Source organism: Sapajus apella, unplaced genomic scaffold, assembly GCF_009761245.1.
Source record: "Sapajus apella isolate SASKATOON/1434 unplaced genomic scaffold, GSC_monkey_1.0 scaffold86, whole genome shotgun sequence".
In the NCBI taxonomy this organism is placed as follows: Eukaryota; Metazoa; Chordata; class Mammalia; order Primates; family Cebidae; genus Sapajus; species Sapajus apella.
Genome location: NW_022437026.1, coordinates 1,347,146 through 1,371,414, shown reverse-complemented (window position 1 = coordinate 1,371,414; position 24,269 = coordinate 1,347,146). Strand labels below are relative to the sequence as shown.

The 24,269-nt window shown below is 49.2% G+C and overlaps 1 protein-coding gene across 6 annotated transcripts in view; it reads right to left on the bottom strand.

Moving 5' to 3' along the window:
* The window catches only part of IQSEC3 (IQ motif and Sec7 domain ArfGEF 3), a 107,116-nt gene that overhangs the window by 66,955 nt on the left and 15,892 nt on the right, over positions 1-24,269 (bottom strand). For 5 of the 6 annotated variants that reach the window (XM_032254383.1, XM_032254384.1, XM_032254386.1 and 2 more), the window contains exon 2: positions 6,204-6,287. In XM_032254383.1, coding sequence (XP_032110274.1) covers positions 6,204-6,287 — 84 coding nt within the window. Of the gene's footprint in view, positions 1-6,203; positions 6,288-12,584; positions 12,592-24,269 lie in introns of those variants that run through there. The other variant, XM_032254388.1, reaches the window with a different exon arrangement.

Below are 24,269 nucleotides of genomic sequence, written 5' to 3'. Positions count from 1 at the left end.
GTTGACTCTCAACGGGAGTTTCACATCCCAGCTGAGGAGAGCCACCTGAACAGAAAGTCAAAAGTCAACAACAAGACAAAACCTTCCTAATACTCTCTGGGATATTTTTGTACCCCCTCCCAAAGTGTCAAAGTACTTTGACTTCTATTTTGGTTTATTATCCCTCCTGAATCTGGCGAGGGAAGACACGAAGGGGACAAAAATGCGCAGGGTGGTAAAGTGACAGGTCACACCGTTCCTTAGGGCACGTTCCTGTAGCTCCAGGACGGAATGCGGCCGTCTTCCTGGGCACGGAGCCCACGCCAACTGGAATCTACTCTTAACTACACAGAGCTCCTCAGACCACCCATGATCACACCTGCTCTCAAAGTCCAAACCACAGGAGCAGGCCGCTCTCCGCAGGCTGCTCCCTTCTGTGCAGGCACCGCTGGGTCCCACCCCAGAGCCCAGTCTTCAAACCCCAGGAATCTCGCCCTCCCCCACCCTGCCGCTGCCAGCAGGCAATGCTCCCCGCCACTGCAGGGGACTTGTGGGGATTTTCATCCCATCCCAACCGCTCGGAAGTCCTCTCCCAACCAACCAGCGAACCCTGAAGGAGACAAAGAAAATTTCCCTTCACCTCCCCTGCAGCCATTGCCTTCCTGGGGTGGGAGGCAGAGACCCGGAGCTTGGGGCCAGGCAGGCAGGGTGGGCTTTTCTGCCCCTCTCCAGGGAAGGAGGACCGAGCTGTACCGCTCGGCTGACACACGCTGCCGCCCTAAGCCACCAGTGGCCGGTGCCGGTTTCCCAGCAGCCTGGATGCGACTCCTGGAGCAGGCACGTGAGGCCTCGCGCCCGGGCCTAGCTGTTTGAAAACTAAACTGTAGCGACTGAGAATTTAATTGCTCCGTAATCGCTGGGTAAACACTGGCTGGTCCATTGATCAGGCTTCAGGCCCCATCACAGCGGATGGAAAGAGGCAGGAGAGGCGGAGATGCTCCGGCTATGCTAATGCCGGGCGCTCCCTGCAGCCGTTCTGCCCCCGTTCTCGGACGGGCGCCCCTTCCTCCAAGGCACCCCGCGTGGCGGCCTCCGCAGAGGCTCTGGTGGCCCGGGAGGGACTTGTTAGGATAGGAGGCCCTCTAAAGGGGCGCAGTACGCTACGCCAAGTGGGAAATGCAGACTACAAAACCTTTTTTTTTTTTTTAAATGGGCGTGGGGAGGATGTAAAACCCAACGCATAGAAAAATAAAACACTGGGAGGCTGCACACTAAAATATTAACATCAGTTAATTCTACATGATGAAGCTCGTTTATATTTTCTTCTTTATATTCTGTATTTTTCACATTTCCAACAACTATAATCAGAGAAAATAGATGTTATTTAAAATCCAGTGAAATGGCTGGAAGGATTTCTCTTGAGCTCTTAAAAAAAAATTCCAGCAGCAGCTCTGAAATAAGAGGTTGCGTATTGCAGTTGGACCTGGGTTCACCGTCCAGCTCCAGAAATAATTAGCAGTGGTCCCTCGGTCAAGATACCTAACTTCTCTCCATTCTGGATTCCTTATCTGTAAATGGGAATAACACCTATCTCACAGAATTACGTGAGATAAAATATCAAGAATGCCCAGGAGAATGTCCCTGGCATGTTCAATAAATCATACATTCAATAAATATTGGTGTCTTCCGTCTCGGAGTAAAGATTGGGCGGGTTGAAAAGGAAGGAGCAAGGACTAGGAGTGAGTCAGTTCAGTTGGCAGAGGTTCACAGCGCCCCAGACCCCTACTCAGATCCCTTCTTGCTCCGGATGCCTAGGAGTTGTTGTTTCCTCCCTAGCACCTCCCCGTCCTGAGCCCGCCTCCCCCTCCTGAGCCCGCCTCCCCCTCCTGAGCCCGCCTCCCCCTCCTGAGCCCGCCTCCCCCCCTGAGCCCTGCCTCCTCTTCTGAGCTCCGCCTCCCCATCCTGAACACCACTTCCCCTTCTGAGCCACACCTCCCCCTCCTGAACCCCACCTCCCCCTCCTGAACCCCACCTCCCCATCCTGAATTCCACCTCTCGTCCAGAGCCCCACCTCCCCTCCTGAGCCCCACCTCCCCCTCCTTAGCCCACCTCCCCGCCTTGAGCCCGCTTCTCCCCCCAGAAACCAGCCTCCGCTGTCTGAGCCCCACCTCCCTGTCCTGAGCCACACCCTCTCCCACATCTGCCTCCTCCCATTACACTAATAGAAACCCATCTTCCTCATCTTGGCCCCATTATCACCCTCGGAGACAAATGGGCTCTATGATGGGAGGCAGCTGGCCAGCTACCGGGTCATTGTTCTGAATGTCACTGAGAGCCTGAAAGGGAGGGGAGCCCGCAGGATCGAAAGTAGGGCTGCAATTACTGGCCTATTCAGTGCCCCAGAATAATACCCTGTCATTAGCTGGCAGCAGGGAGGAGATCGGTAGGGGCAACGACCACGGGGCGATCTTTTCTGGGGAGAAAGAGACTGGCACACACTTGCTACCCCCTGGCTGGCCGCTGGGAGGGGGCACCATCCCCAGCTCCCACCTCCTAATTACCCTGGCAGACATAGGTTGTCTTCCTAGGGCGGTGTGGGGAACCAGGGAACAGCAGAACCCGTAATAACTCCATCTGGTCATTCAGCTTCAGAGGGCTTTGCCAGCCTATAGCTGCTCCACTGTACCCCAAACCACTGACGCCCACCCTTCAGCCTCCCTTTGCAGACACCCAAGCTTCCAGACGTGCTCAATTTCAAGTCTTCCCACTCCTGGGACATGCTCAATTTCAAGTCTTCCCACTCCTGGGACAATCACTCCCTGGCAGGCTCCCAGCCCCAAGACAGAGTTTTCCTGACACCAGCCACCAGATGCTCTTCTGCAGGTGGCTGGGGAAGGCTGTCCTGGCCTCGGTAGGGCTGAGGCTTCTCTGCCTCTTTGGGAGGGGCAAGGCTGTCTTATGGCCCTGGGATCTTTCTAGGAGGGACCAGACTTTCCCCTGGGCTGAGCAGCGTCTCTACATCTCTGATCAGATAGATGAGTGGCCATTGCAGCACCCCAGGGAGGGCCCTGGCAGCTCAAGGAAAGGGACCCTTGCTCAGCTCAGCTGGAGTGGGGGCCGGCCTCAGCCATAGTGCAGAGGAGGATGGCAAGGGAGCTCCTGTGGCTGGCTGAGTCCACACACCAAATGCCTTGACCCTGATTCACTGGCTTTGGATTCCTTACTGGGGTCTCCTGTAGAGGCCAACTGCTGATCACAGAAACCCTCAGGAGACCATGATTCGGCTGGAGACTGGCTGAGCTAGTGGGAAACCAGATTGACAGGGAAGAAGCCAGACTGACAGAGCAGGAGCCAGACATAGCGGGAGGAGCCTGGCTTGTCTCAGAGCTCGAGTCCCATAGCAGTTCCCCTCAGAGGGCTGCGAGACCCACCCACCTGTGCCAACCCCACAGACCGGCCTCTGACTGTAACACATTCCACTAGAGGAGATTGCTGGGAAGTTGAGGCTATGCTCTGGAGGTGGGACAGCTGGTCTAGGGGAAGGGATGACGGGTGGTGGAGGAGTCGTGATAGGGTTGGGAGTAGGGATGCTGAGAGTCTGATCATGGAAAACTTATCTTGGAATAGAATCCCCCGAGAAGCCAAAAGCAAACCACGTACACTGTTGGGCTGTCCAGAAAACATCCAGAGGGGCTCCTCCCAGAGAAGCCAAGGAAGTCACATCAGACAGACAGACAGACAAAAACGGCTCTAGGAGACTACAAATCAGACAGACAGACAGGACAACTTGGAATAACTGGGAGCTAGAGATGGAGAGCAGCTGAAGTCCTAGGCCATCTGGGGGGTGGGGAAAGTCTCCCTGCCCCCACCCAGGGGGAGGGCCCCCATAGGCAGGGTGTATAGGCCCCTCCATGAACCAACATTCAAGAGAATCTCCCACCTCCCACCCTCCCTCCCCAGAGCACCGCCAGTCCCCAACCTCAAAGCCCACACCTCCCAGGGGAAGGTGAACAAGGTGAACAGCAAATCTCTTGGAAACTAAGATCATGGGTTTCCTATCATCCACCTCAAACCCTGGAAAATGACCCTATTCCCTTGGAGCCCCAGCCCCTTGAGAGGGCAGCAACCCTCCCCTGCCCACGTCTACCTACCTTCTGGGGTGCTGCTGGGACCACCTCTTTTCCACTCCTTCCCACCTGGAGCTGGGGCTGCAGGTGGGCACCACGCAGCCAGCAGGGGAGTGCTGGAGCATAAGCGGGCATGCAGGCTGCGAGTGGATGGGAGGAGAGAGCACAGCAAACCCAAGGGACAGTCTCTATTGCCCGCTGCTGCCAGGCCTGGGCTTCTCAAGGGTGTGCCATCTATCCTCACTGAGGCCTGGTGCTTGGTTAGGTATCAATAAAATGCTCACTGAATTGAGTTGAATTGATGGGGCTGGAGGCAGGTCAGACAGCTTTTCTCTCTTCTCCCGTACCAAGGAAGGCAGTTTCTAGGAAGGAGTCCCGGGTCATGTGTCTGAACAGTGAGGGTCCATGGGAAGGGGCCAGGGCTCTCAGGGTTTTCCTGTACATCGCCCTGGTGTCTTCCACACCACCACGCTCTCCTCTTCCTTTCTCTCTCCACCATTTCATTCTCCCATTTCTCTTCTTCCTTCTAATTTCCAGGTGAGCCGTGTTCCCTTTCAGGGCATCCTAATGTCCCACTGCATGGAGAACTTCTCAAGTTCTTCTCGAGAACTGCTCAACTTTCCCCACCCCCCTTCTCAACTTGGAAGTTGGCCTTATGTGGCTTTATGTCCCCAGGCCTGGCCAAAAACTTGTCACAGAGGACACCCAAAGCATCAGCCTCCCATCTTCAACATGGCTGGCGTCAGGAGCTCCCATTCCTCCCTCAGCTCTGGATTTAAGGTCCCTTTGGGTGTCTGGCCTCTCTGAGTCCTCCTCCAGTCCTCCTCCGAGCCCTGCCTCTTTCTCTGAACTCCCCTATAAGCAATGCCTTTCATGGGGTGTTTGTCTGTGACCCGAGGTCTCTAGCCACCACTTTTGATCACCGTCTAGTTATTTTCCAGAGGATAAAGGGGGAAAGATCACAGAATAAGTGGATCTTAAATCTGGAAATGGTGCGCATGAGAAGTCTGATGCCCTAAGCCTCCTGTGGCTGTGCTGGTCCTTGCTCTGTGACTGTGGACAAGTCTCTGGGTCCTCCAACCCTTACCCTCCTCTCATCCTTCAGGGACAAGAAGAGCTGCTTAGTCTGGCCCCATTGAGCAGCTGAGAGGCTTGAAGGGATGATAGGTGAATGCCACTTTTGAGACAGACCAAGCCCTTCACTATCCAGGTGAGGAAACTGAGGCCCAGGGGAGTGGAGTACCTCGCCCAAATTCACTCCATAACAGGACACTGAGAGACTAGGCAAATTTCAGGCCAGAATCCAAGGAAAAAACAAGTCAAGAAAAGAGAAATATACAGTGTGGAGACAGACAAACTAGTGGAAAAGAGAAAAGAGCAAGAGAGACTGACAGCACACAGATCGGAGGGCAGGCGGGGAACACAGCATGGGCACAGAAGAGGAGAAACACCAGGGCAGAGAGACAGAGGCAGGTGCGGAGGGAGGAGGCTGATCACAGGATGGAGAGAGAGCACCAGGAAGGGGGACAGGGAGGCAGAGGGCAGAGGAGAAAGCTCAGGAGTGTGGCTCTAAAACCTGACTTCTCAACACACCCATCTCATCCCAAGGCTATCAACTGGGGCAGCCAGGGCTGAGATCCTTACGCTTAAAGTCAGGCACCTGGGCTGACTGGAAGAAGAGCAACTAGGAAGAGAAGTATGAATCCTTGATGTAAGAGGAAGGCGGGACACTATGCATGGGCCGAGTGCACACCGCTGTGTGCCAGGCACCCTACTATGTGACAGACATGAATATCCTCAATCAAATCAATTTCCCTGGCTGCTTAGAAAATTAGATTTTCCACGGGCCATTTAGAAGAAAGGAGCATAAGTTTCGGATGAGAACGATAGGACATAATGACCTTAAAAGTTGGAAATGGCCCATCTGGGGTCCAGAGGGAGCAGAGAGAAATGGAAGTCTGAGGAAGGAGGTGAAAGCGAACAACCCCACATGAGACTCAAGAGGCGGAGGCCCAATAGACAGTGCAGTGGTGCGTGCTTTGCTCTGTTAGGAAGGAAGGTGGGGGTGCAGGAGGGAGGAAGGGCCACAGTTCCCACCTTTGGGAGACCAGGTCGGAGCAGGCGGGCTTCTGCTCGGCATCGGCGGCTGGGCAGCAGAACTGGTGCAGCACGGTCTCATTCCTGCGGGCAGAGCAGAGGGAGATCAGAGCGCCTGAGACAGACTGGGCCCTCATCCCACCTGGTATCAAAGCATTTCTGCCCTGAAACCTTGCTGCCCCCATCCCTGTCCTTTTAAACCCCCTGTGTAACACTCAGGCAGCCAGTCACTGCTACGGGCAAGAGCGCAGCGTTGATTCTCTGTCCATCAAAGTCCTCTTCAGTCAACCATTAGGCTCAATTCAAATGCCACCTCCTGTGTGAAGCCTCCTTGACCTCCTTGGCAACTACTTCTACACCCGCTCCCTGCAGCAGGCTCTTTCATGTGCATATAGCAAATGTCCTGCTTTTTTATCGTAGTTTGTTCTTTACGATCCTGTTCTCCAGCAAGGTCCTGCAACGCAGAACTAGGTCTGTTTGTTTAGGATGCACAGAATTGCATGCAATGAATACTTTGAAGCCGATCATATGCAAAGATACAAAACATTCATACTGGGACTTTAGTGTTGCCAGTTGAAAATCCGAGGAGTGGTGCTCGACGAGGCATTTGGTGTAGATGAAAAAGGCAAACCCAGAGGCAGCGATCTGGGTAATAGCCCCAACCCTACGGTTAGCCGGCTGTGTCAGACATGGCTGACCTTCAGCTGACTTACTAATGAAATAAGGGAGTTGAACTAGAGAAGTGGTTCTCAGCCCCCCTGTATATTAGAATTACGAGGAGATTTAAAAAAAAAACGTATGCCTGGGCCCTCCCCCCAGGGACTCTGAATTACGTGGTTTGGCATGAGTCCAGGTACTAGGACTTGAAAAAAAAACACTCCCAGGTGATTCTAAAGGCAGCCAGGATTGAGAGGCACTAGACTAGAGGATTTCCAAGGTCCCTTCCACCTCTAAAATGCTGTGATTCTAAAATCCACTTTGAGCCAACCTGGGATTTAATATTGAAATTACTTTTGGATGAAGATACACCGACCCATTGCCTTCTCTTCCTTAATAAGCAGTTGCCGTCCTGGGCATTATCAAGTCAGAGAATGTCAAACCTGGAAGGGCCCCCAGAGATCATCTGAAAGGGATTTTCAAAATTCCTTCAGCTTCAGAACACTTTGTCCAAATCAAATCCTTACTGGAAGCCTATTTTGTAAAACAACAAAAGCAGAACAGCTCCATGGCTGGGGGATGGGGCATCTGTGCCACTTCCCAGACCTCCTCGCCCTGAATTTGGTAGCCCCCTCCCAGGCACCTCTTGGGAGCCCAGGGTCTGAGAGTGTAGACAGGAAATGCTGAATTTGGCTATCTGCATGGAGGAAAGTAACACTGGAGGCTATCTTAATTTTTGTGTTGTTTTTGCAGAGACAGAGCTTTGCTCTATTGCCCAGGCTGGAGCGCAGTGGTGTGATCATAGCTTACGGTAACCTCGGCCTTCTGGCTCAAGCAATCCTCCTGTCTCAGCTACAGGCATGTGCCGCCAGTCCCAGCTAATTACAGAAAAACTTCGCAGAGACAGAAGTCTCACTATGTTGTCCAGTCTGGCCTTGAACTCCTGGCCTCAAGCAATCTTCCTGCCTTGCTCCTAAAGCACTGGGATTATAGGCGTGAGCCATCACATCTGTCTGAGCCAACCTTAATTTGACAAAAATAAATTCAGAAAGGTTATATGTTTAAATGAGAAAAATTAAAAGGAAAAAATCAGAAGGAAACAGTAATATAGCTTATGGATTGGGGAGATTTTAAAAGCAAAACAGGAAACTGAGAAGCCATTAAAAAGATAAACATGTCTGACTACATAAAATGAAAAAAAATCTGTATGAAAATACTCAGGGAAATCAAAAGGCAAACGATAGACTAGGAAAATATATGTGCAAAACGTATGACAGAAGGAAGTTAATGCCCTGCACTGAGCTGCAGCACATTCATAGTGCAAAGACAAACCCAGCAGAAAAAAACAAGCAAAGGATAGGGATAGCAATGAGAAATCTAAAGAGCCAACAAATAGGCTCATCAATACTATTCTGCCACACAAACTCACATTAAGAACAGATTCATAGCCAATGGAAAGATGCTTACTAGTAAACAGGAAAATGCAAATTAAAGTCACGCTGGGATGCCATTTCTCATCCATCAGACTGGTTGGTACACATTAAAAAGACTTCTAACTATGAGTCCTGGTGAGGATGTGGGGAGAGGGGTGCCCTGAACCATTATCTGTGTAGATGTGAATTATTAAATGTTTATGGAAATGTAAACCAAAAATAAAATTCTAAGTCCCCAGTTGACTGAATGGACCCCCTTCTCAGCCAAGGGCATTCCAAAGAAACCTGAAAAACTAGCTCAGGCCTTGATGGGCAGTGGGGGCAGGACCTGCCTCCTTATCCCCTCCTACTGTAGGAATTCCGGCACAGCTGACCGACATTAACATTAAAACAAAGATCTTAAGAGTGACAAAACAGACTCTTCGTAGTAGCAATAAGCAATAAGACACAATGTCTAGCAACTTCCAACCTGACTCTAGCAGAGCATCACATGACAGCAGGCCTTGAAAGAAACTGAAGTATTTCACAGCAAAATATATTTCTTTTATATATTTTCAAATGGCCCTGCAAAGCTGTCTCTTGGGAGGAAAATCTACATTCTGTAGAGAATCCTCTTCCCTTTCCAGGTCTTTTTCCTGATCCAGGAGAAAATCAATTAAGTGTCTGGCACCTTTTTAAGTCTGATAAGAAAAATTTACAACCTACTCTCTCTGAAGCCAGTACCTGCAAGCTTCATCTGCATAATGAGAACCTTGGTTTCCACATCCTTATTTTAACCCAGACACTCCCCTCTACTGATTCCAGGTCGATAATAACAACTCTTTCAACAAATTGCCAATCAGAAAATCTTTGAATCTACCTATGACCTGGAAGCTCCGACCATATTCCAAGTTGTCCCACCTTTCCAGATTGAACCAATGTACACCTTGGTTCAATCTCACTTACATAGGTGACAGATGTCTCATGTCTCCCTAAAACGTATAAAACCAAGCTGCGGCCCAACCGCTTTGGGCACATGTTCTTAGGCCCTCTTGAGACTGTGCCGCAGGCCGTGGTCACTCATATTTGGCTGAGAATAAATCTCTTCAAATACTTTACTGAGTTTGACTCTTCAGCAGAAGCATTGTTTTCAGTGTGGTGGTGGTGGAGGGGGACAAATGGAAACAGCCCAATCCCCATCAATCAGAAAATGGTTGAATAAACTGTCATACCTTCAACCATAGCACGCAATGGCGCCACCTATGAAAAAAGAACTAGTTAGCACTCTATCTCTCAGTCCGGATGGATTTCCACAACATACTGTTAAATGAGAAAAGCAAGTTGCAGAGAAATATATGAAGAGTGATTCCAATTTTATAAAATAAACAATGACTCCTCTCACCAAATGCAAATTCTATGCATGTGTACTCTATTTATGTATGAATGCAAACCAAACTATTAACTGGCTACCTCAGCGGATGAAAGCCGGGAAAAAAGACCGAGGTAGGAAAAAGAGAAGGAAAAGCAATGCTTAGGGTAAAATGTTGACTGAAAATGTTAAATATAAATTCCCATGTGTGATATTACTGTAAAGCCATTAAAACTGAATATGAACCTGGATAAGAGCTGGAAGATGCCAGAAACCAGCACATATACTGATGTCATTTCACAGAATAGATCATGGAAAATTTTTATCCTGGACTTTTGTTCATTTAATACATTTTTCATTACGGATGATATATAATCGATAGGCCATAGACTAATAATTAATGTAACAAATATAATTTTTTAAATGGGCAATAAAGAAAATAATTGAATCTGAGCCCTCATTTTACAGATGAGAAAATTGAGGCTGAAGTGATTTGTCTACAGTGATTCCCTGGACAGAATTTCAGGTCAGTCTCCCAGCCCTAGGTTCACGCCTGGGCCAAATCGAAGAATGTTAGAGAACTGTTTGAAACCTAAAGATCTTTTGCTAGCACCCAATGCTTCCTGGCCTGAAGAAAAGGAGAAAATGGAATGGGGAGATGGAGCAGGAGCAAGAAGGGCCCAGAGCCCAGGCAATGCAGGGAAGGTGGACCCAGGTGTGCTGTGCAGTGGAGAGTCTGTACCGCCAGTTCCAGGCCTCCAGCTGCTCCTGGGTCCCAGAGCAGGTTTGGAATTCCTGACAAAAGCCATCAAGAGCATAGGCAAAGAAGCATTGATTGTTCACTACCCACAGCGCTGGCATTTCAGGAAGGAAATTCACCCACCCGGTCATAGGCTGGCATGGTGGTACCTGGGGGGACTCTCTTCTGATTTTGCCTCTGTTTCCCTGAGGCTTCCTCCCAAGGTTGGGAGCCACTCCTCTGTCCATACACTGTGGGTGGGCACTTGATGGTCCTCCCAGGTCCCCAGACTCAGCTGCAGTGACATATGAATGTCCCCAAGTCCTTCAGCACCTCGGGCTTGGGCTGATAGTGCCATTGGGGCTTCTGCCAGTGGGGTCCCTAGGAACAGTTCAGCCAAGTGGAGAGCTTATCTTCCAGTTCTGCCTCTGAGCTCCTCCATCCACCTCCTGCTCCTTAGGCCTCTCAGCCTGGGTCAGAACCCTTCTTGTCTTCTTTTGAGGTTTAGTTCATGCTAAATTGTAAGTCTTGCTTTGCCTGCCTTCGACCAGCCTGGCCACCCACTCAGCCCAAGGTCATGGTCTGTTTCCTGATGTGGGCAGGTCTTAGCTTAAGTTTCCTAAGGTCACACAGCTAGTTAGTAGCAGAGCCTAAACCCCAAGCAGGCTCCTGTCAAGGATCATGCCCATGACTCCTCGTCAAAGGGTTTTTGGCCAGTGGGCATTCATATGTTCATTTACCAAGCCTGGACAGGGAGTTCCTAGCACCTAGCTCAGTGCCTGGTATACTGCTGGCACTTAATGCTTGATTTTGCAAAGAAGCATCACTGCAGTCCCTCCCTCAGGGAGCTCACCAGCTAAGAGAATGCCTTAGTCTATTTGTGTTGTTATAAAAGAATATCTGAGGCTGGGTAACTCACAAAGAAAAGAGGTTTATTTGGCTCACATTCGGCAGGCTGAACAAGAGGCATGGCTCCAGCATCTGCTTCTGGTGAGGCCTCAGGCTGCTTCCATTCACGGTGGAGGGGGAAGGGGAGCCAGTGTACGCAGAGATGATGTGGCAAGAGACGAAGCAAAAGAGAGACGGGAGGGAAGTGCCAGCTCTCAAGGGAACTAACAGAGTGAGAACTCACTCACCCACAACTCCCCAGAGAGGGTGCTAATCTATTCATGAGGAAGTAACTCCCATGACCCAGATACCTCTAGTTAGGCCTCACCTCCAATTCTGGGACTCGATTTCCTCATGAGGTTTGGAGGGGACAAGCATTTAAACTATAGCAGAGAACATTCACATCAAGAAAGACCAAGGTTCCTGTTTGGTTGTAGCTGGAAAGGAGCTGCACTGGGACTGTGGACAGAGGGATCATTGCCTAGGTCATCCTCTGACGCTGCCCCCAAGCTTCTTCCTGAATCCCTAGTCTTCAGGCCACGACCTTTCTCTCTCTTGCTGCCTTGCTCTCTTCCCATACTCCCTGGAACACTGCCACCATAGCAGATGGACACCGGGCACCAGAGGCTGGGAAGGTGAGCAGGGTACAGGAGGGAAGGGACAGGATCTCTTGGTGGCACCAACCTGAGGTTATTTCCAGGATGGCTCATAACAATCTGTCCACATGGGAGGCAGGGGGTCATGGGCACAACCTGCTTCTGTCCACAGACCCCAGAGTAAGGCTTTCTCCCCTCAGGAGGGCTGGCTTGAGGTCCCCCCACCACTCTCACACCCCAGTGAAGCTTTTGGGGGTCCATGCCACGTGCACCAGTTTTTCACAAGTGGATCACAATCCCTCTGTGTGTTCATTTAAGTCCTTTATTTCTCAAAGCTTCAGTTTTCTTGCCAGCGAAGCTGGGATAATAGCAGCTCCTGCACCTCTCAGGGCTTTTAGGAGAGCAAACACAACAGCGGATGGCAAGGCACACCGCAAAGGCAAAGGCCGCACAAAAGCACCTTTTATTCATTCACCCTCCTGACCCAGCCCTTTTATTTCATCTGTGCAAATGACAGAAAGAAAGGCAGTATTTCTTCCTCAGACAATGCTTCTTGCATCCTTGAAATCAACCAGTGCTGCATTTTGTGAGCACCAAGAGGCAGAAAATGTCCCAGGGGCCCCACACTCAACATGCTCAGCTCTCTGTACCTGATTCATCACACCAGGGCAGACGGTGACATGCAGCATCTCTGCATCCCTATTTTGCGGTGGTAGAAACTCAGGCCTCCTGCAGAGTGAGACAGGCACCCAGCAGGCTGAGCAAATCCCTGAGATGTGGAGCCTTTAGGGAGAGGACCCAGGATCCCAGTCTCGGCTACTTCCCATCACCGCTGGAGAAGTAAAGAAAGGGGAGGTCCCCTTAGGCCTGAGTGTAATCATCGCACTTGGGGTGTGGGCAGCAGGGGGGCCATTCAACTGCCTTAGGCCTTGGAGCCAGACAGACCCCAACCCGCCTCACAGCATGGGCCTGGGAGGGGCTTTCTCGGAGCACCTTTGGCATACAAGTCCGGGGCATCATTCACATTGTGGTCATGGGAGCCACAGCCCAAGGCTGTGGTCCTGGGAGTTCTGTGGCTGGAGGGGCTGAAGGAAACTGGCATTGTCAGGACCCCTCTGAAAAGGAACTCAGCCCAATTCCCAGTCCTTGGCTTTTTCTTTTCCAAAAGCCAAGGACTGAGTATGTGTTATGTTCCTTGAGGGAAGCTTACAGAAGCCCAGCCAAAAGCTTCTTTCTTGGACTCTTCATTCCAGGGCCAATGGGTTGAAGCAGAATTCAGTCCCCTGTGGCTTTAGCAATCTCAAATCTCCTGTGTTGATGAGCACTGATGGGGCAGCTGGACTGTGGATGGATGTGGTGAAACCTAAACATGAGGCGGTCTGTGGGCCCAGAATGAGGATTCGTATGTGTTGAGCATCCCCTGTGGTGCTGTGAGGTGGGGTGGGCGGGAGCTTGCAGCCCTCTGGGAATGACACTGGAGCAGGGCAGGAGGCTGTGTTCCTTGGTCAGCAAGAACAGCCAACTCAGGGAATTCCAAGACCTCTCCCAAGCAAGATGGGAGTCAAGGGTCTGCACAGGAGGCAGCGTGGGCCTGAAGGAAGAGGGGAAGCTAGGGCTCAGTCAGGAAAGAACCCTGTTCCTTTCTTTTCTTTTTTTTTCTGTTTTGAGACAGGGTCTCACTCCATTGCCCCGGCTGGAGTGCAATGGTGCTATCTTGGCTCACTACAACCTCCACCTCCCAGACTCAAGCAATCTTCCCCCCTCTGCCTCCCAAGTAGCTGGGACCACAGGCATGCACCACCACACCTGGATAATTTCTTTTTGTTGTTTTTGTAGAGACAGGGTTTCATCAAACTCCTGGGTCTCCAGTGATCCATTTGCCTTGGCCTCCCAAAGTGCTGGGACAAGGATGCTGGGATTACAGGCATAAGCCACCATGCTGGGCCTCCCTGTTTCTTAAAGAACCAGGAAGATGAGTGAGTAGTGCTGGCAGGGGAGCCACAGCCAGGGCCAGCCGGCCAGATGGGGAAGGAGCAGCAAGGGGCTGACGAGGGCCACCGCCAAGGCCAGGCTTGCAGGGTCACAGGAGGATGTGCGCTATAACTCCCATGTCTACATTTAGTTTGAGACTCAGAATTCCACTACATGGCCACGCTGAAAAAAATAAGGGTTTCTCTGCTTCCCAATTATTAAAAAATAAAAACTGTTGAGTGAGCCGGGCGCGGTGGCTCACGCCTGTAATCCCAGCACTCTGGGAGGCCGAGACGGGTGGATCACGAGGTCAAGAGATCGAGACCATCCTGGTCAACATGGTGAAACCCCGTCTCTCCTAAAAATACAAAAATTCAGCTGGGCATGGTGGCGTGTGCCTGTAATCCCCGCTACTCAGGAGGCTGAGGCAGGAGAATTGCCTGAACCCAGGAGGCGGAGGTTGTGGTGAGCCGAGATTGCGCCATTGCACTCCAGCCTGGGTAACAAGAGCGAAACTCCGTCTCAAAAAAAAAAAACAAAAAAAACAAAAAAAACAGTTGAGTGGTTTAGAACTGATGGAGAGTGCAGTGCCACAGTGGGAGACGCAGGCGGGGGCTTGAGCAGGGGAGCCTCCAGCAGGAGAATAAAGGAGGCCAAGCCGGAAGCCCCAGGGGGCAACTGTGAAGGAGGATCCCCTTCCCTTCACCAAGCTGAAGACAGCAGACTGAATCCCCAGCCTTCAGAAGGAAACAGCCAGGGAACCTCCGTAAAGGAGCTGCCTTGCTCTCCAGGAAAAGGGAGAAATCATAAAATTGCTTCTGGTCACCTGCCCCATCCCTGCCCTTCTTGGTACCACCATCCCTACTGCTGGTGGAGCCTAAAGAATGGGTTTCTTTTTTTCCACTTTCTCTTAATTTTTTCACCTCCTCCAAAGAGGCTTTTCTATTGAAACTTAATAATTGGGAAGCAAAGAAACTTATTTTTTTCAGAAATCTCTCCGATTCCTTGGGGGGAAGGGGAGGGGATAGCCAAAACAACTTTAAAAAAAAAGTTGTAGGACTTCAGTGGGTGCTTTCAAGACTGAAAATAAAGCTACCATAATTAAGACAGTGCAGTGGTAGCATAAGAATAGACATACAGATTGACTGAACAAAAAGAGAAGCTAGAAATAGATCCATACATATATCACGAATTGACCCTTGGTAAAAGTACCAAGATCATTCAAAAAGGAATGATAAACTTTTCTATTTTATTTTATTTTATTTTTTTAAGAGACGGGGTCTCGCTATGTTGCCCAGGCTGGAGTGCAGTGATTATTCACAGGCACAATCCCACTACTGATCAGCACAGGAGTTTTGACCTGCTCCGTTTCTGACCCGGGCCGATTCACCCCTCCTTAGGCAACCTGGTGGTGCCTGCTCCTGAGAGGTCACCATATTGATGCTGAACTTAGTGCGGACACCAGATCGGCATAGCACACTACAGCCCAGAACTCCTCGGCTCAAGTGATCCTCCCACCTCAGCCTCCTGGGTAGCTGGGACTACAGGCATATGCCACTGCACCCAGCAGGAATGGTAAACTTTTTAACAGATAATGTTGAAACAACTGGATATCCAGATGCAAAAAAATGGACTTCAATCTATGCCTTCTATCATACATAAAAATTAATAAAATAGAGCACAGACCTAAAATAACAGATACAACTGTAACACTTCTCAAAGAAAATATAGAAGGTAATATGTGGCTTTAGGATATGCAAAGATTTCTTAGATAGAACTAGAAAGCACAAACCATGAAAGAAAAAAACTGCTAAGTTAGACTTCATCAAAATGAAAAAAGCACATCAATTTTTCTCTTTGGAAGATACTGTCAAGAAAAATGAAAAACCCTTACAACTCAATAATAAAAGACAAACAACCTGGTAGGAAAATGTACAAGAGATTTGAACAGACACTTCACCAAAGGAAATATACTAAGGACAAATAAGCACATGCAGATGCTCAACATCACTAGTCATTAGGGAATATTAAAACCACAAGGAGATATCATTACACATGCACTAGAATGACTAAAACTTATGTCTGACAGTATCAAGTGTTGACAAGGGCACAGAGCACCTAGAACTCTCATATATCTCTGAAAGGAATGCAAATAGTGCCACACTTTGGAAAACAGCCTTGCAGTTTCGTCTAAAGTTAAATATACATTTACCACATGCCCTTCCAATTGCATTCCTAGCTATTTACTCAAGACAAATAAAAAGTTATGCTAACACAAAATTATTCATATATTTAAAAAAAAAACAGAAATAGGCCGGGCGTGGTGGCTCATGCCTGTAATCCTAGCACTTTGGCAGGCTGAGGTGGGTAGATCACCTGAGGTCGGCCAGGAATTCAAGACCAGCCTGGCCATCATAGTGAAACCCCATCTTTAAAAATAATAATAATAATAAAAATAATAATAGTAATAATGTAAATGTCCACTAACTGGCAAATGGATAAACAAATTAAGGTATGTCCATACAACACAGTACTATTCAGCAGTAAAAAGGAAAAAAGTTACTGATACGTCAACGAACATGGATGAATTTCATAAACGTTGTATTAAATGAAGGAAACGAGACACAAAAGACTCCATATTGTATGATTCCACTGATATAATATTCTAGAAAAGGCACAACTATATTGACAGAAAGAAGTAAGTTCGGCAATGCAGGAAGGAAGGGATTAACTGTAAAAGGGAAGAAAAGGTCACTTGGGTGATGAAAATGTTCTGATCTTGATTGAGATAGCTGTTACACAACTGTGATTTTTTAAAAACTCATCGAGTTATACATTTAAAATGGCTAAATTTTATTGTATCTAATTTTAGCTTAATCCAACTGATTTTTAAAAAGAAAAAGACCCAAATCTTTTTCTCTCCCTTCTCATTTCTTGCTACTTTATCAAGAGGCTTTAGAATAATTTCCTTTCTAATTTCCCTTCACTCATTTCCCCCAGATCACCTAATGATGAATCAATCCCCTTCCAAGTAGCAGAAAAAGACACTCTATTTTTCCTTCCTTTCAACTGCTAGATTGTATTTTCAGAGAGTAGATGGTTCATCGCTGAGCCAAAGGAGCCCAGGGGGCCAGAAACTGAGCAATGAGAAAATGTGGGGTGGGGATGGTCGAATGGGGGAACTTGGGGCCTGAGCCTAAGAGCTGAGAGTCCGTGGAAAGTGTGACAGAAACAGCTCTGGGCTGGAGATGCAGACGCAGCCCCAACTCTCTGCTCGCCTTTGGGAGGGTCAGGTCATGGTAAACAAGGCTCCTACACCTGCGTTGTTTATTTTACCGAACTGTGGGGATTCATATTCAAGTTACACTTGAATATGAAACTGCCTTGAGAGAAACATCATAAACCCTGCACAGATGCAAAATCTTATAATGAATATTACCGACATTATAAGTCTTTGCTACTGAGAAACTCAGCAACCACAATTCTCTCGCAAATAGAGCCCTATCAGGGTGCCGTCTTGACTTCCTTCTTTCTGGTCCCCACTTTTTCCTCCAGGCCTGGGGACTGTGGAGGGAGCAGTGGATTTTCTTTGCCCATTGGTGCCAGCTACCACTGCACAGTCTTCCACAGAGAGCTTTGGGAAAATATAAATAAGGCAAGGAAGTACAGCTGTTTCAGCAGCTGGGGCCAAAGGCAATAGAAAACAATGGCCTGTTGGAATCCAGACCCAGGCCAGCCAACCAGGGTCAGGTTCTGCCCCAAGCCTACCGGAGGCTGTAATCTCCACCGGGACCTCCTACTCTCCAGGACTCGCTTCTCTTTGATTTTCTGCTTACTTTCCTTTGGGAGTGCTTTGAAGGTTTTTTAGTCCATGCCTCTGCCATCAAGGAAAAGGATAACAGAGTCCTAGGGAAACAGTGACCTGCCCTTTTTTTATTCAGTGAGGTTTTTCCTGAAAACACACTGCACATTCTTCAGATGTTCACACAAAGAGTATGAGCTTGGTCTTGAAGTAACCGAGCACTCCAAAGAGCCCCAGTGCCCCACTAGCTGCTGCAGGGACCATATTAAAGTCAAGTGGGAAATGGAGAAGACAGAGCATAGAACCTTCCATTCAACTAACAAAGCTCTGATTTGGGCAGCTTTATGTCTTAGGAATGCCTGTTAGGTTTAATTTTGAAAAAATAAGTTTCCTTTTTTAAGAAACAGTTGAGAAAACACGCTTCTAACCTCAAGCCCTCCTGCAACTACTGACGCCAGCTCTGCCGTGCCCAGTCGTGCTGGCCTTAGAGAGGCACTGCCTGCCCCTCCCTGCAAGGGCCCACCTTAGTGCTCCTTTTTATGAAGCCTGTGGGAATCTTTCCTGAGGAATCCTACTACCTAACCGCACTTATACAACAAAACTACTTTCAAGGACTGTATAAGGATGACATGAGTTAAAACACGTCTAAAGCCCTTACAACAACGTGGTTTAATATGTGGTAGCTGTTATGAATGTGTCCTGCTTTGACACCTGTGATCTCAGGGAAGAGGTGTTTGCCTTCTCTCCAAGGCTTATCAGTCTTTATCCCCTTTCCTCCCCCACTGGTCCTCGATGTCATTACTTTCATAGGCCTTTTATCTTCAGCATACAAACATGCTCAAATCTCTCATCCTACCATCATGATTACTCCCTACAACTCTTCACTGGTTACAATTTCCTTTCCTTCTGCAGCCAGTCTTCCAGAAAGAGTTGTCTGCTCATGTGAGCTTCCTTTCACCTTGATCTCTTGCCAGCTTGCTGTCATCTGGGTTCTTCCCCCAGAGGCCTAGCAGAATTTTGCCTAGGGAGGTCCCTAGTGATCTCCTGGTTGCCAAATCTAAGAACTTCTCAGTGTCTGACTTCACTTTTCTGTAGTATACATTGGCCCAAATTTCCAATTTGAAACACTCCCTCCTTTGACTTTCAGAGAAATGTTCTGCCCTGGTTTTCCTAGTACTCTTTTTGCATGGTGATGAGAGGAAATCAGCCTCCATGCTGGGAGGAAGCCCAAATGACTCCATGGAGAGTCATTCATGGAAAGCCAGCCGCAGCTTGACAGCAGCTTGATGACCATGCTGATAATGAACCTCCAGCCTCTGAGCGCCTCTAGCAGATACCATGCAGAAAAGAAAAAAGCTGTCCCCAGTAAGTTCTGCCAAAATTGTAGATTTCTGAGCGAAACAGAGACCTGTTTTGTTATTTTAAGTTTTGAGGTAGCTCTCACGGCATGTTGTTGGTTATTTGTCTCTGGTCCTGGGAGTGAGACTGCACGGAGCTGAAAGGGAGCCACGAATACTCACGGGAAGGAATTTCGTGGAGGCCCCTTCTCAGACCACAGGAGAGAGCACAATTTCACGGAGAGCCAGCAGGCCTTCGCAAATCTAAGGATCTAAGGATCTGGGAAGACCTGCATGGCATCTTTGCCTTTCTAAGAGATGGCTGTGGAACCACAGGCAGGTTATTTGATCTTCTTCAGCCTTGGGCTCCTAAACTGCAAAAGGGAGGTCATACAAGAAATGACCTTACCAGTTTGTTGTGACGGTCAAACAAGATACCTGTGTGTGCTTAGTACAATACCTGGCACAGAGCAGGCACAAAAGAAAATGCTGGGTCAGGCGCGGTGGCTCACGCCTGTAATCCCAGCACTTTGGGAGGCCGAGGCGGGTGGATCATGAGGTCAAGAGATCAAGACCATCCTGGTCAACATGGTGAAACCCCGTCTCTACTAAAAATACAAAAAATCAGCTGGGCATGGTGGCGCGTGCCTGTAATCCCAACTACTCAGGAGGCTGAGGCAGGAGAATTGCCTGAACCCAGGAGGCGGAGGTTGTGGTGAGCCGAGATTTTGCCATTGCGCTCCAGCCTGGGTAACAAGAGCGAAACTCCGACTCAAAAAAAAAAAAAAAAAAAAAAAAATGCTTGTCCTAGGCCGTGCAGTGATATGGGACAGCCAAGAGCTGTCTGGAGTTCAAAGTCCATCTTTGCCATTTTCCTGTTAATATCTTGGCCTGCCTGAGCTCAGTTTCTTTACCTGTAAAATAAGATACTGATAACATCTATCTTGAAGGGTTACTGTGATGAGTAAATGAGCTGAGAGATCTGAAATGCTTAGCTCTGAACCTGGCCCAGTTACTATGCCCTCACTGTCCCAGACCCGATCACTGCACTCTCGAAAGCCTCACAGTCACATCATGGGGACAGCAGAGCTTGTATCCATGCCACCCGGTTACAGTTAGGGAACAGGCTAAAGGTGATGGCCGTCTCAGCCAGAGATCCCAGGCTTCTCCAAAATCCAGACACCCAGAATCTGCCCAGCCTTTGCAGTCCAGTGCCAAAGACATTCTCCTACAAAGCTTTCCCTTGTTTGTTTTGTGTTCACCCCCAGCCCTGCTGGCCTCTGCCCCGCCTAGGCCACAAGTGCCCACCTCTGAGTTCCTTCATCAACTTCCCTGAGACACCAGTGGAATGCAGCATCAATGTTTTCCATGCTGTATCACTGATGTTTATATGCATGTTGTATTTTCCTATACTAGAATGAGTTTTCCAGAATCAGGCCTGTGACCACTTCATCTCTACATCCAGTACAGAACATAGCCTGGCACATGGCTTACAGCAGAAATGGTCTGTTGACTGAATGTGTGAATAAATCCCGATTCCTAAGGGTGCTGGGGAGAAATGGGGGATTAAGCATGCACATATATGAAACATGCCCATGCATGGGAACAAAAGCACGAATACATGCTAGAGACACAGATCTACTCATCACTATCAACACATGCTCAAGGCAGTATAACACCTCTACTTGATCCTCATTTTACAGATGAGGAGGCTCAGAGAGTCTAAGAAATTTGCTCAGTCTCACAGCCTCAGCATCTACCTGGCAGTCTTGGGGGAGCTCAACTCAGAACAGGAAGCCCAGGCTGTAACTGGAGCATACCAGGAGGCCCTATCCTCCTTTTCAGCTGTGCTCACCCTCCCAATCAGCCCAGCCACGGAACAGCGGGAGCTTCCTCTCGGTCCTGGAGCTCCATGCCACCATCTCTCTTTCTGCCAGCAATGCCAGAGCCATTTGGCTGCCCAGCTCCAGGCCTAGCTCTTTGAACTCCAGCAGACTTTGTAGGGAGCCAAGAGGGCTCCCAGTGCCAGGTGTGGCAGCACGGCATGAACTGTAGAGCTGGGCCCGTGGCTGCAACCTGCCAGCTTCCCTCACAAGAGATCTCTGTATTACCTGGCAGACGGGTGCCTGGCAGCTAGACAAGGCCAGCTCGAGAGGACGGATCAAGGCCATCGGGCCTCTGCCAGCCTCTGAGGCTGCTCTGCACCAAGTCCTGCCTCACAGCGCCAGGGCAGCACAACTCCACAGCGTTCCTAACCCAGGCTTAGTCAGCTGTGGGCACGCAGTGCTTCTCCGGAATGGTGAAGGCCACTCCTGGCCAATAGCAACGCTGCATTTATGCATGTTTCTGATTTATAAAAATTTCTGAACATCCTAAGAATAATCCCACAGAAAAATAGAATACGAGTGCTAATTAATGTCACTATTATTATTCATGCCATTTGAGGCTAAGGGAGGTCTGGCTTTCCCTGCTGCACACTGCCTCTGGCACCCATTCTCACTGCACTCTGTGGCCCCCAGCATCCGCAGAGAAGGTGACCTCTGGGCTGTGGGTGGAAGAGCCTTGATCTTGCCCTTTGTAGCACAGTCAGATCTTAAAGTGTGACAGAAACATCAAAACCTACCCAGCCAATCTCCATTCCCAGAGCCTCAACTGACCTTCCAGCATAGACTGCTCAGTACCCCATTCACAGACCCACAAAAACAGCTGTGTGCTTCTGGTGAATCCGCTAAACCCAAACCTCAACATATCCATACACACCTGCTTGGGTGCACAAAGATGTGTACACACACATACACCCGTGCCTCTTGGTGCATATACATATATATGCATGCTTCACTTCATGCACTCATTCAGAGCTCTTATAACAATGCCCATAGGTCCTAAATAAACTCCCCAAACCCACGCACACACCATCCTGCACACACACTCCTGGATTCGTAAATGCATACATACACACATACATATTCCTACGTACAACCTTGCCTGTGCACACGAGTGCATGCATACACACACACGCAGAGCTGAGAACAAGAATATTTTATCCGCTATGTGAACCCTCCTGACCATATGGGCCATGCAGGGATGTGATGTCCATGGGGACCTGTAAACCATCCATCTTGTAGCTACACGTGGGTGGTACTCTGCTAGTCATCAAACCCAGTCCTGCCAGGCTGGACACTGAGATGAGGGGGCCACGGGCCAAATTCAGAGCTGCAGCAACACGAACAACTGTCATATGGGCATGACGCCACCAGCTTTTCTGTTCCTGAACAATGGTCTATGTCCCAGATTAGGCTTTGCCTGAGGGAAGCACTTCCCATACCACAGGGGACTCCTCTTACAGGGAGGACAGCTATGCCAGGGTGTAAAGGCTTGCATGTGAATCCTGAAGATGCCACTTTAGCTGTGTGACCTTGGGTGGATCCCTCAACCTCTCTGAGCCTCAGTTACTGCCTCTGTGAAGTAGGGATTGTAATACCTTCCCATCAGTATCAAGTGGATAAATGAGATAGATAACAAATGCACATGAACGCCGAGCACATAGCAGAAATCAAGTATGTGGATGGTGAAAGGAAGGCTGGACAAATGAGTGCACACCGAATCAATGTGCACCGCGCTCCAGGACTGACACTGCACACCGAATCAATGTGCACCGCGCTCCGGGACTGACACTGCACACCGAATCAATGTGCACCGCGCTCCAGGACTGACACTGCACACCGAATCAATGTGCACCGCGCTCCGGGACTGACACTGCACACCGAATCAATGTGCACCGCGCTCCAGGACTGACGAGTGCACACCGAATCAATGTGCACCGCGCTCCGGGACTGACGAGTGCACACCGAATCAATGTGCACCGTGCTCCAGGACTTGCTGCTGAACTGCTCTCCTTTCTCGACCCTTTGAACCCCCAGACTCTGTTTTCTATCATAGACCACATCATTCCACTGCTCAAAGGCCCCCCACCCCGCCTTCCCGTCAACCTCCTTCTCCACAAGCTCCTCAGAATGCCCATTGTGATGCCATCTCCACTCCCTGTCTCTCTCCTTCCTCTCTTGCTCCCCTCTGGCCACCCTTCCATCATCTTCTGTTCTTCGAACACATGCCTTTCTTCTAGCCCCAGGGCCTTTACACGGAAGGCTTTCCCCTCAGAGGTCTTCATGTGCTCTGTTTTATTTCATCTCTCTGCTCAGATGCCACACCCTAAGTGAGGACTTCTCTTTAGAGCTATCCCCCTCGAGCCACCCCCTTACTTTTCTTCTAGTCCTTGGGAATTTCTGTTATACATGTGTGAATTTTCTTGTTACATATCTGCCTTCTCCTCTTGAATGGGAGCTCCGTGATGGCAGGGGCTTTGTTTGGCTTGTTCACTGCGAATCCCTGTGCCTACAGCAGAGCCTGACATGCAGTAGGTGCTCAACAAATACTTGCAAAATAAATGTATACATATGACTCTTGCCTTTGAGGAACCTAAACAGAATTTCTCATCCCTAAATGACGATGCCACACTCTGCTCCTCTCCTCTCCTTTCTCCTGCACAGCCCAGCTCATCACATTTTAATTTTTTCCCCAGCCTCAGCCAGCCTGATGACTCATAGCACCGGTGTGAACGCTGGTGTACGTGCTGATGAGTGAGTGCCCAGGTTGATCGATCCTAATGCTTTTCCAGCAGGGAGCTGCCTCAGAACCTCCTGAGAGCCTCACTGCAAGCATTCGTGGCTGCCTTCTTTCCCCTAAACCCTGCTGAACAAGTCTCCAGTGCTGAGGCTGGGCCAAGTGGATTTGGAAAAGACTTCTGGAGATTTGGATGCATGTTAGTGCAGTTATCTGCAGGAATGCCATGGAGAATAGAAGCTAGGAGCACTGCCTGTCAGGGTCACATTGGCTGAGTGTGAATCTGTACAAGCAGCCTCATGTTGCTTGGAATGTAGAATGGAGCCTGGCTCAGGAAGCTGTTATGAGGACACATTGAGAGAAAGTTTGCGAAGTGCTTAACACAGTGCTTCACTCATAGTAAGTGCATGGTCAATGTTAGCTGTCATTAAATGATGACTTTCCTCCAGGAGTGATGTGGGCCTTCTCAGTTTCCCTGTAGGGGTTAGGGCAGGGCCTTGGCTGTGGTGAATGGTCAACATGTGTAGTCAGCTGACATGCTGCTGAAGCAAACATGCTATGACCTCTCCCATCTGAAAGAACAGTCCTCATGAACTCAACTTGACCCCTCCAGCTGTCACCCCATTTCTTGGCTTCTCTTTGTAGCAAAACTCATCAGAATAGTAGTATAGACTG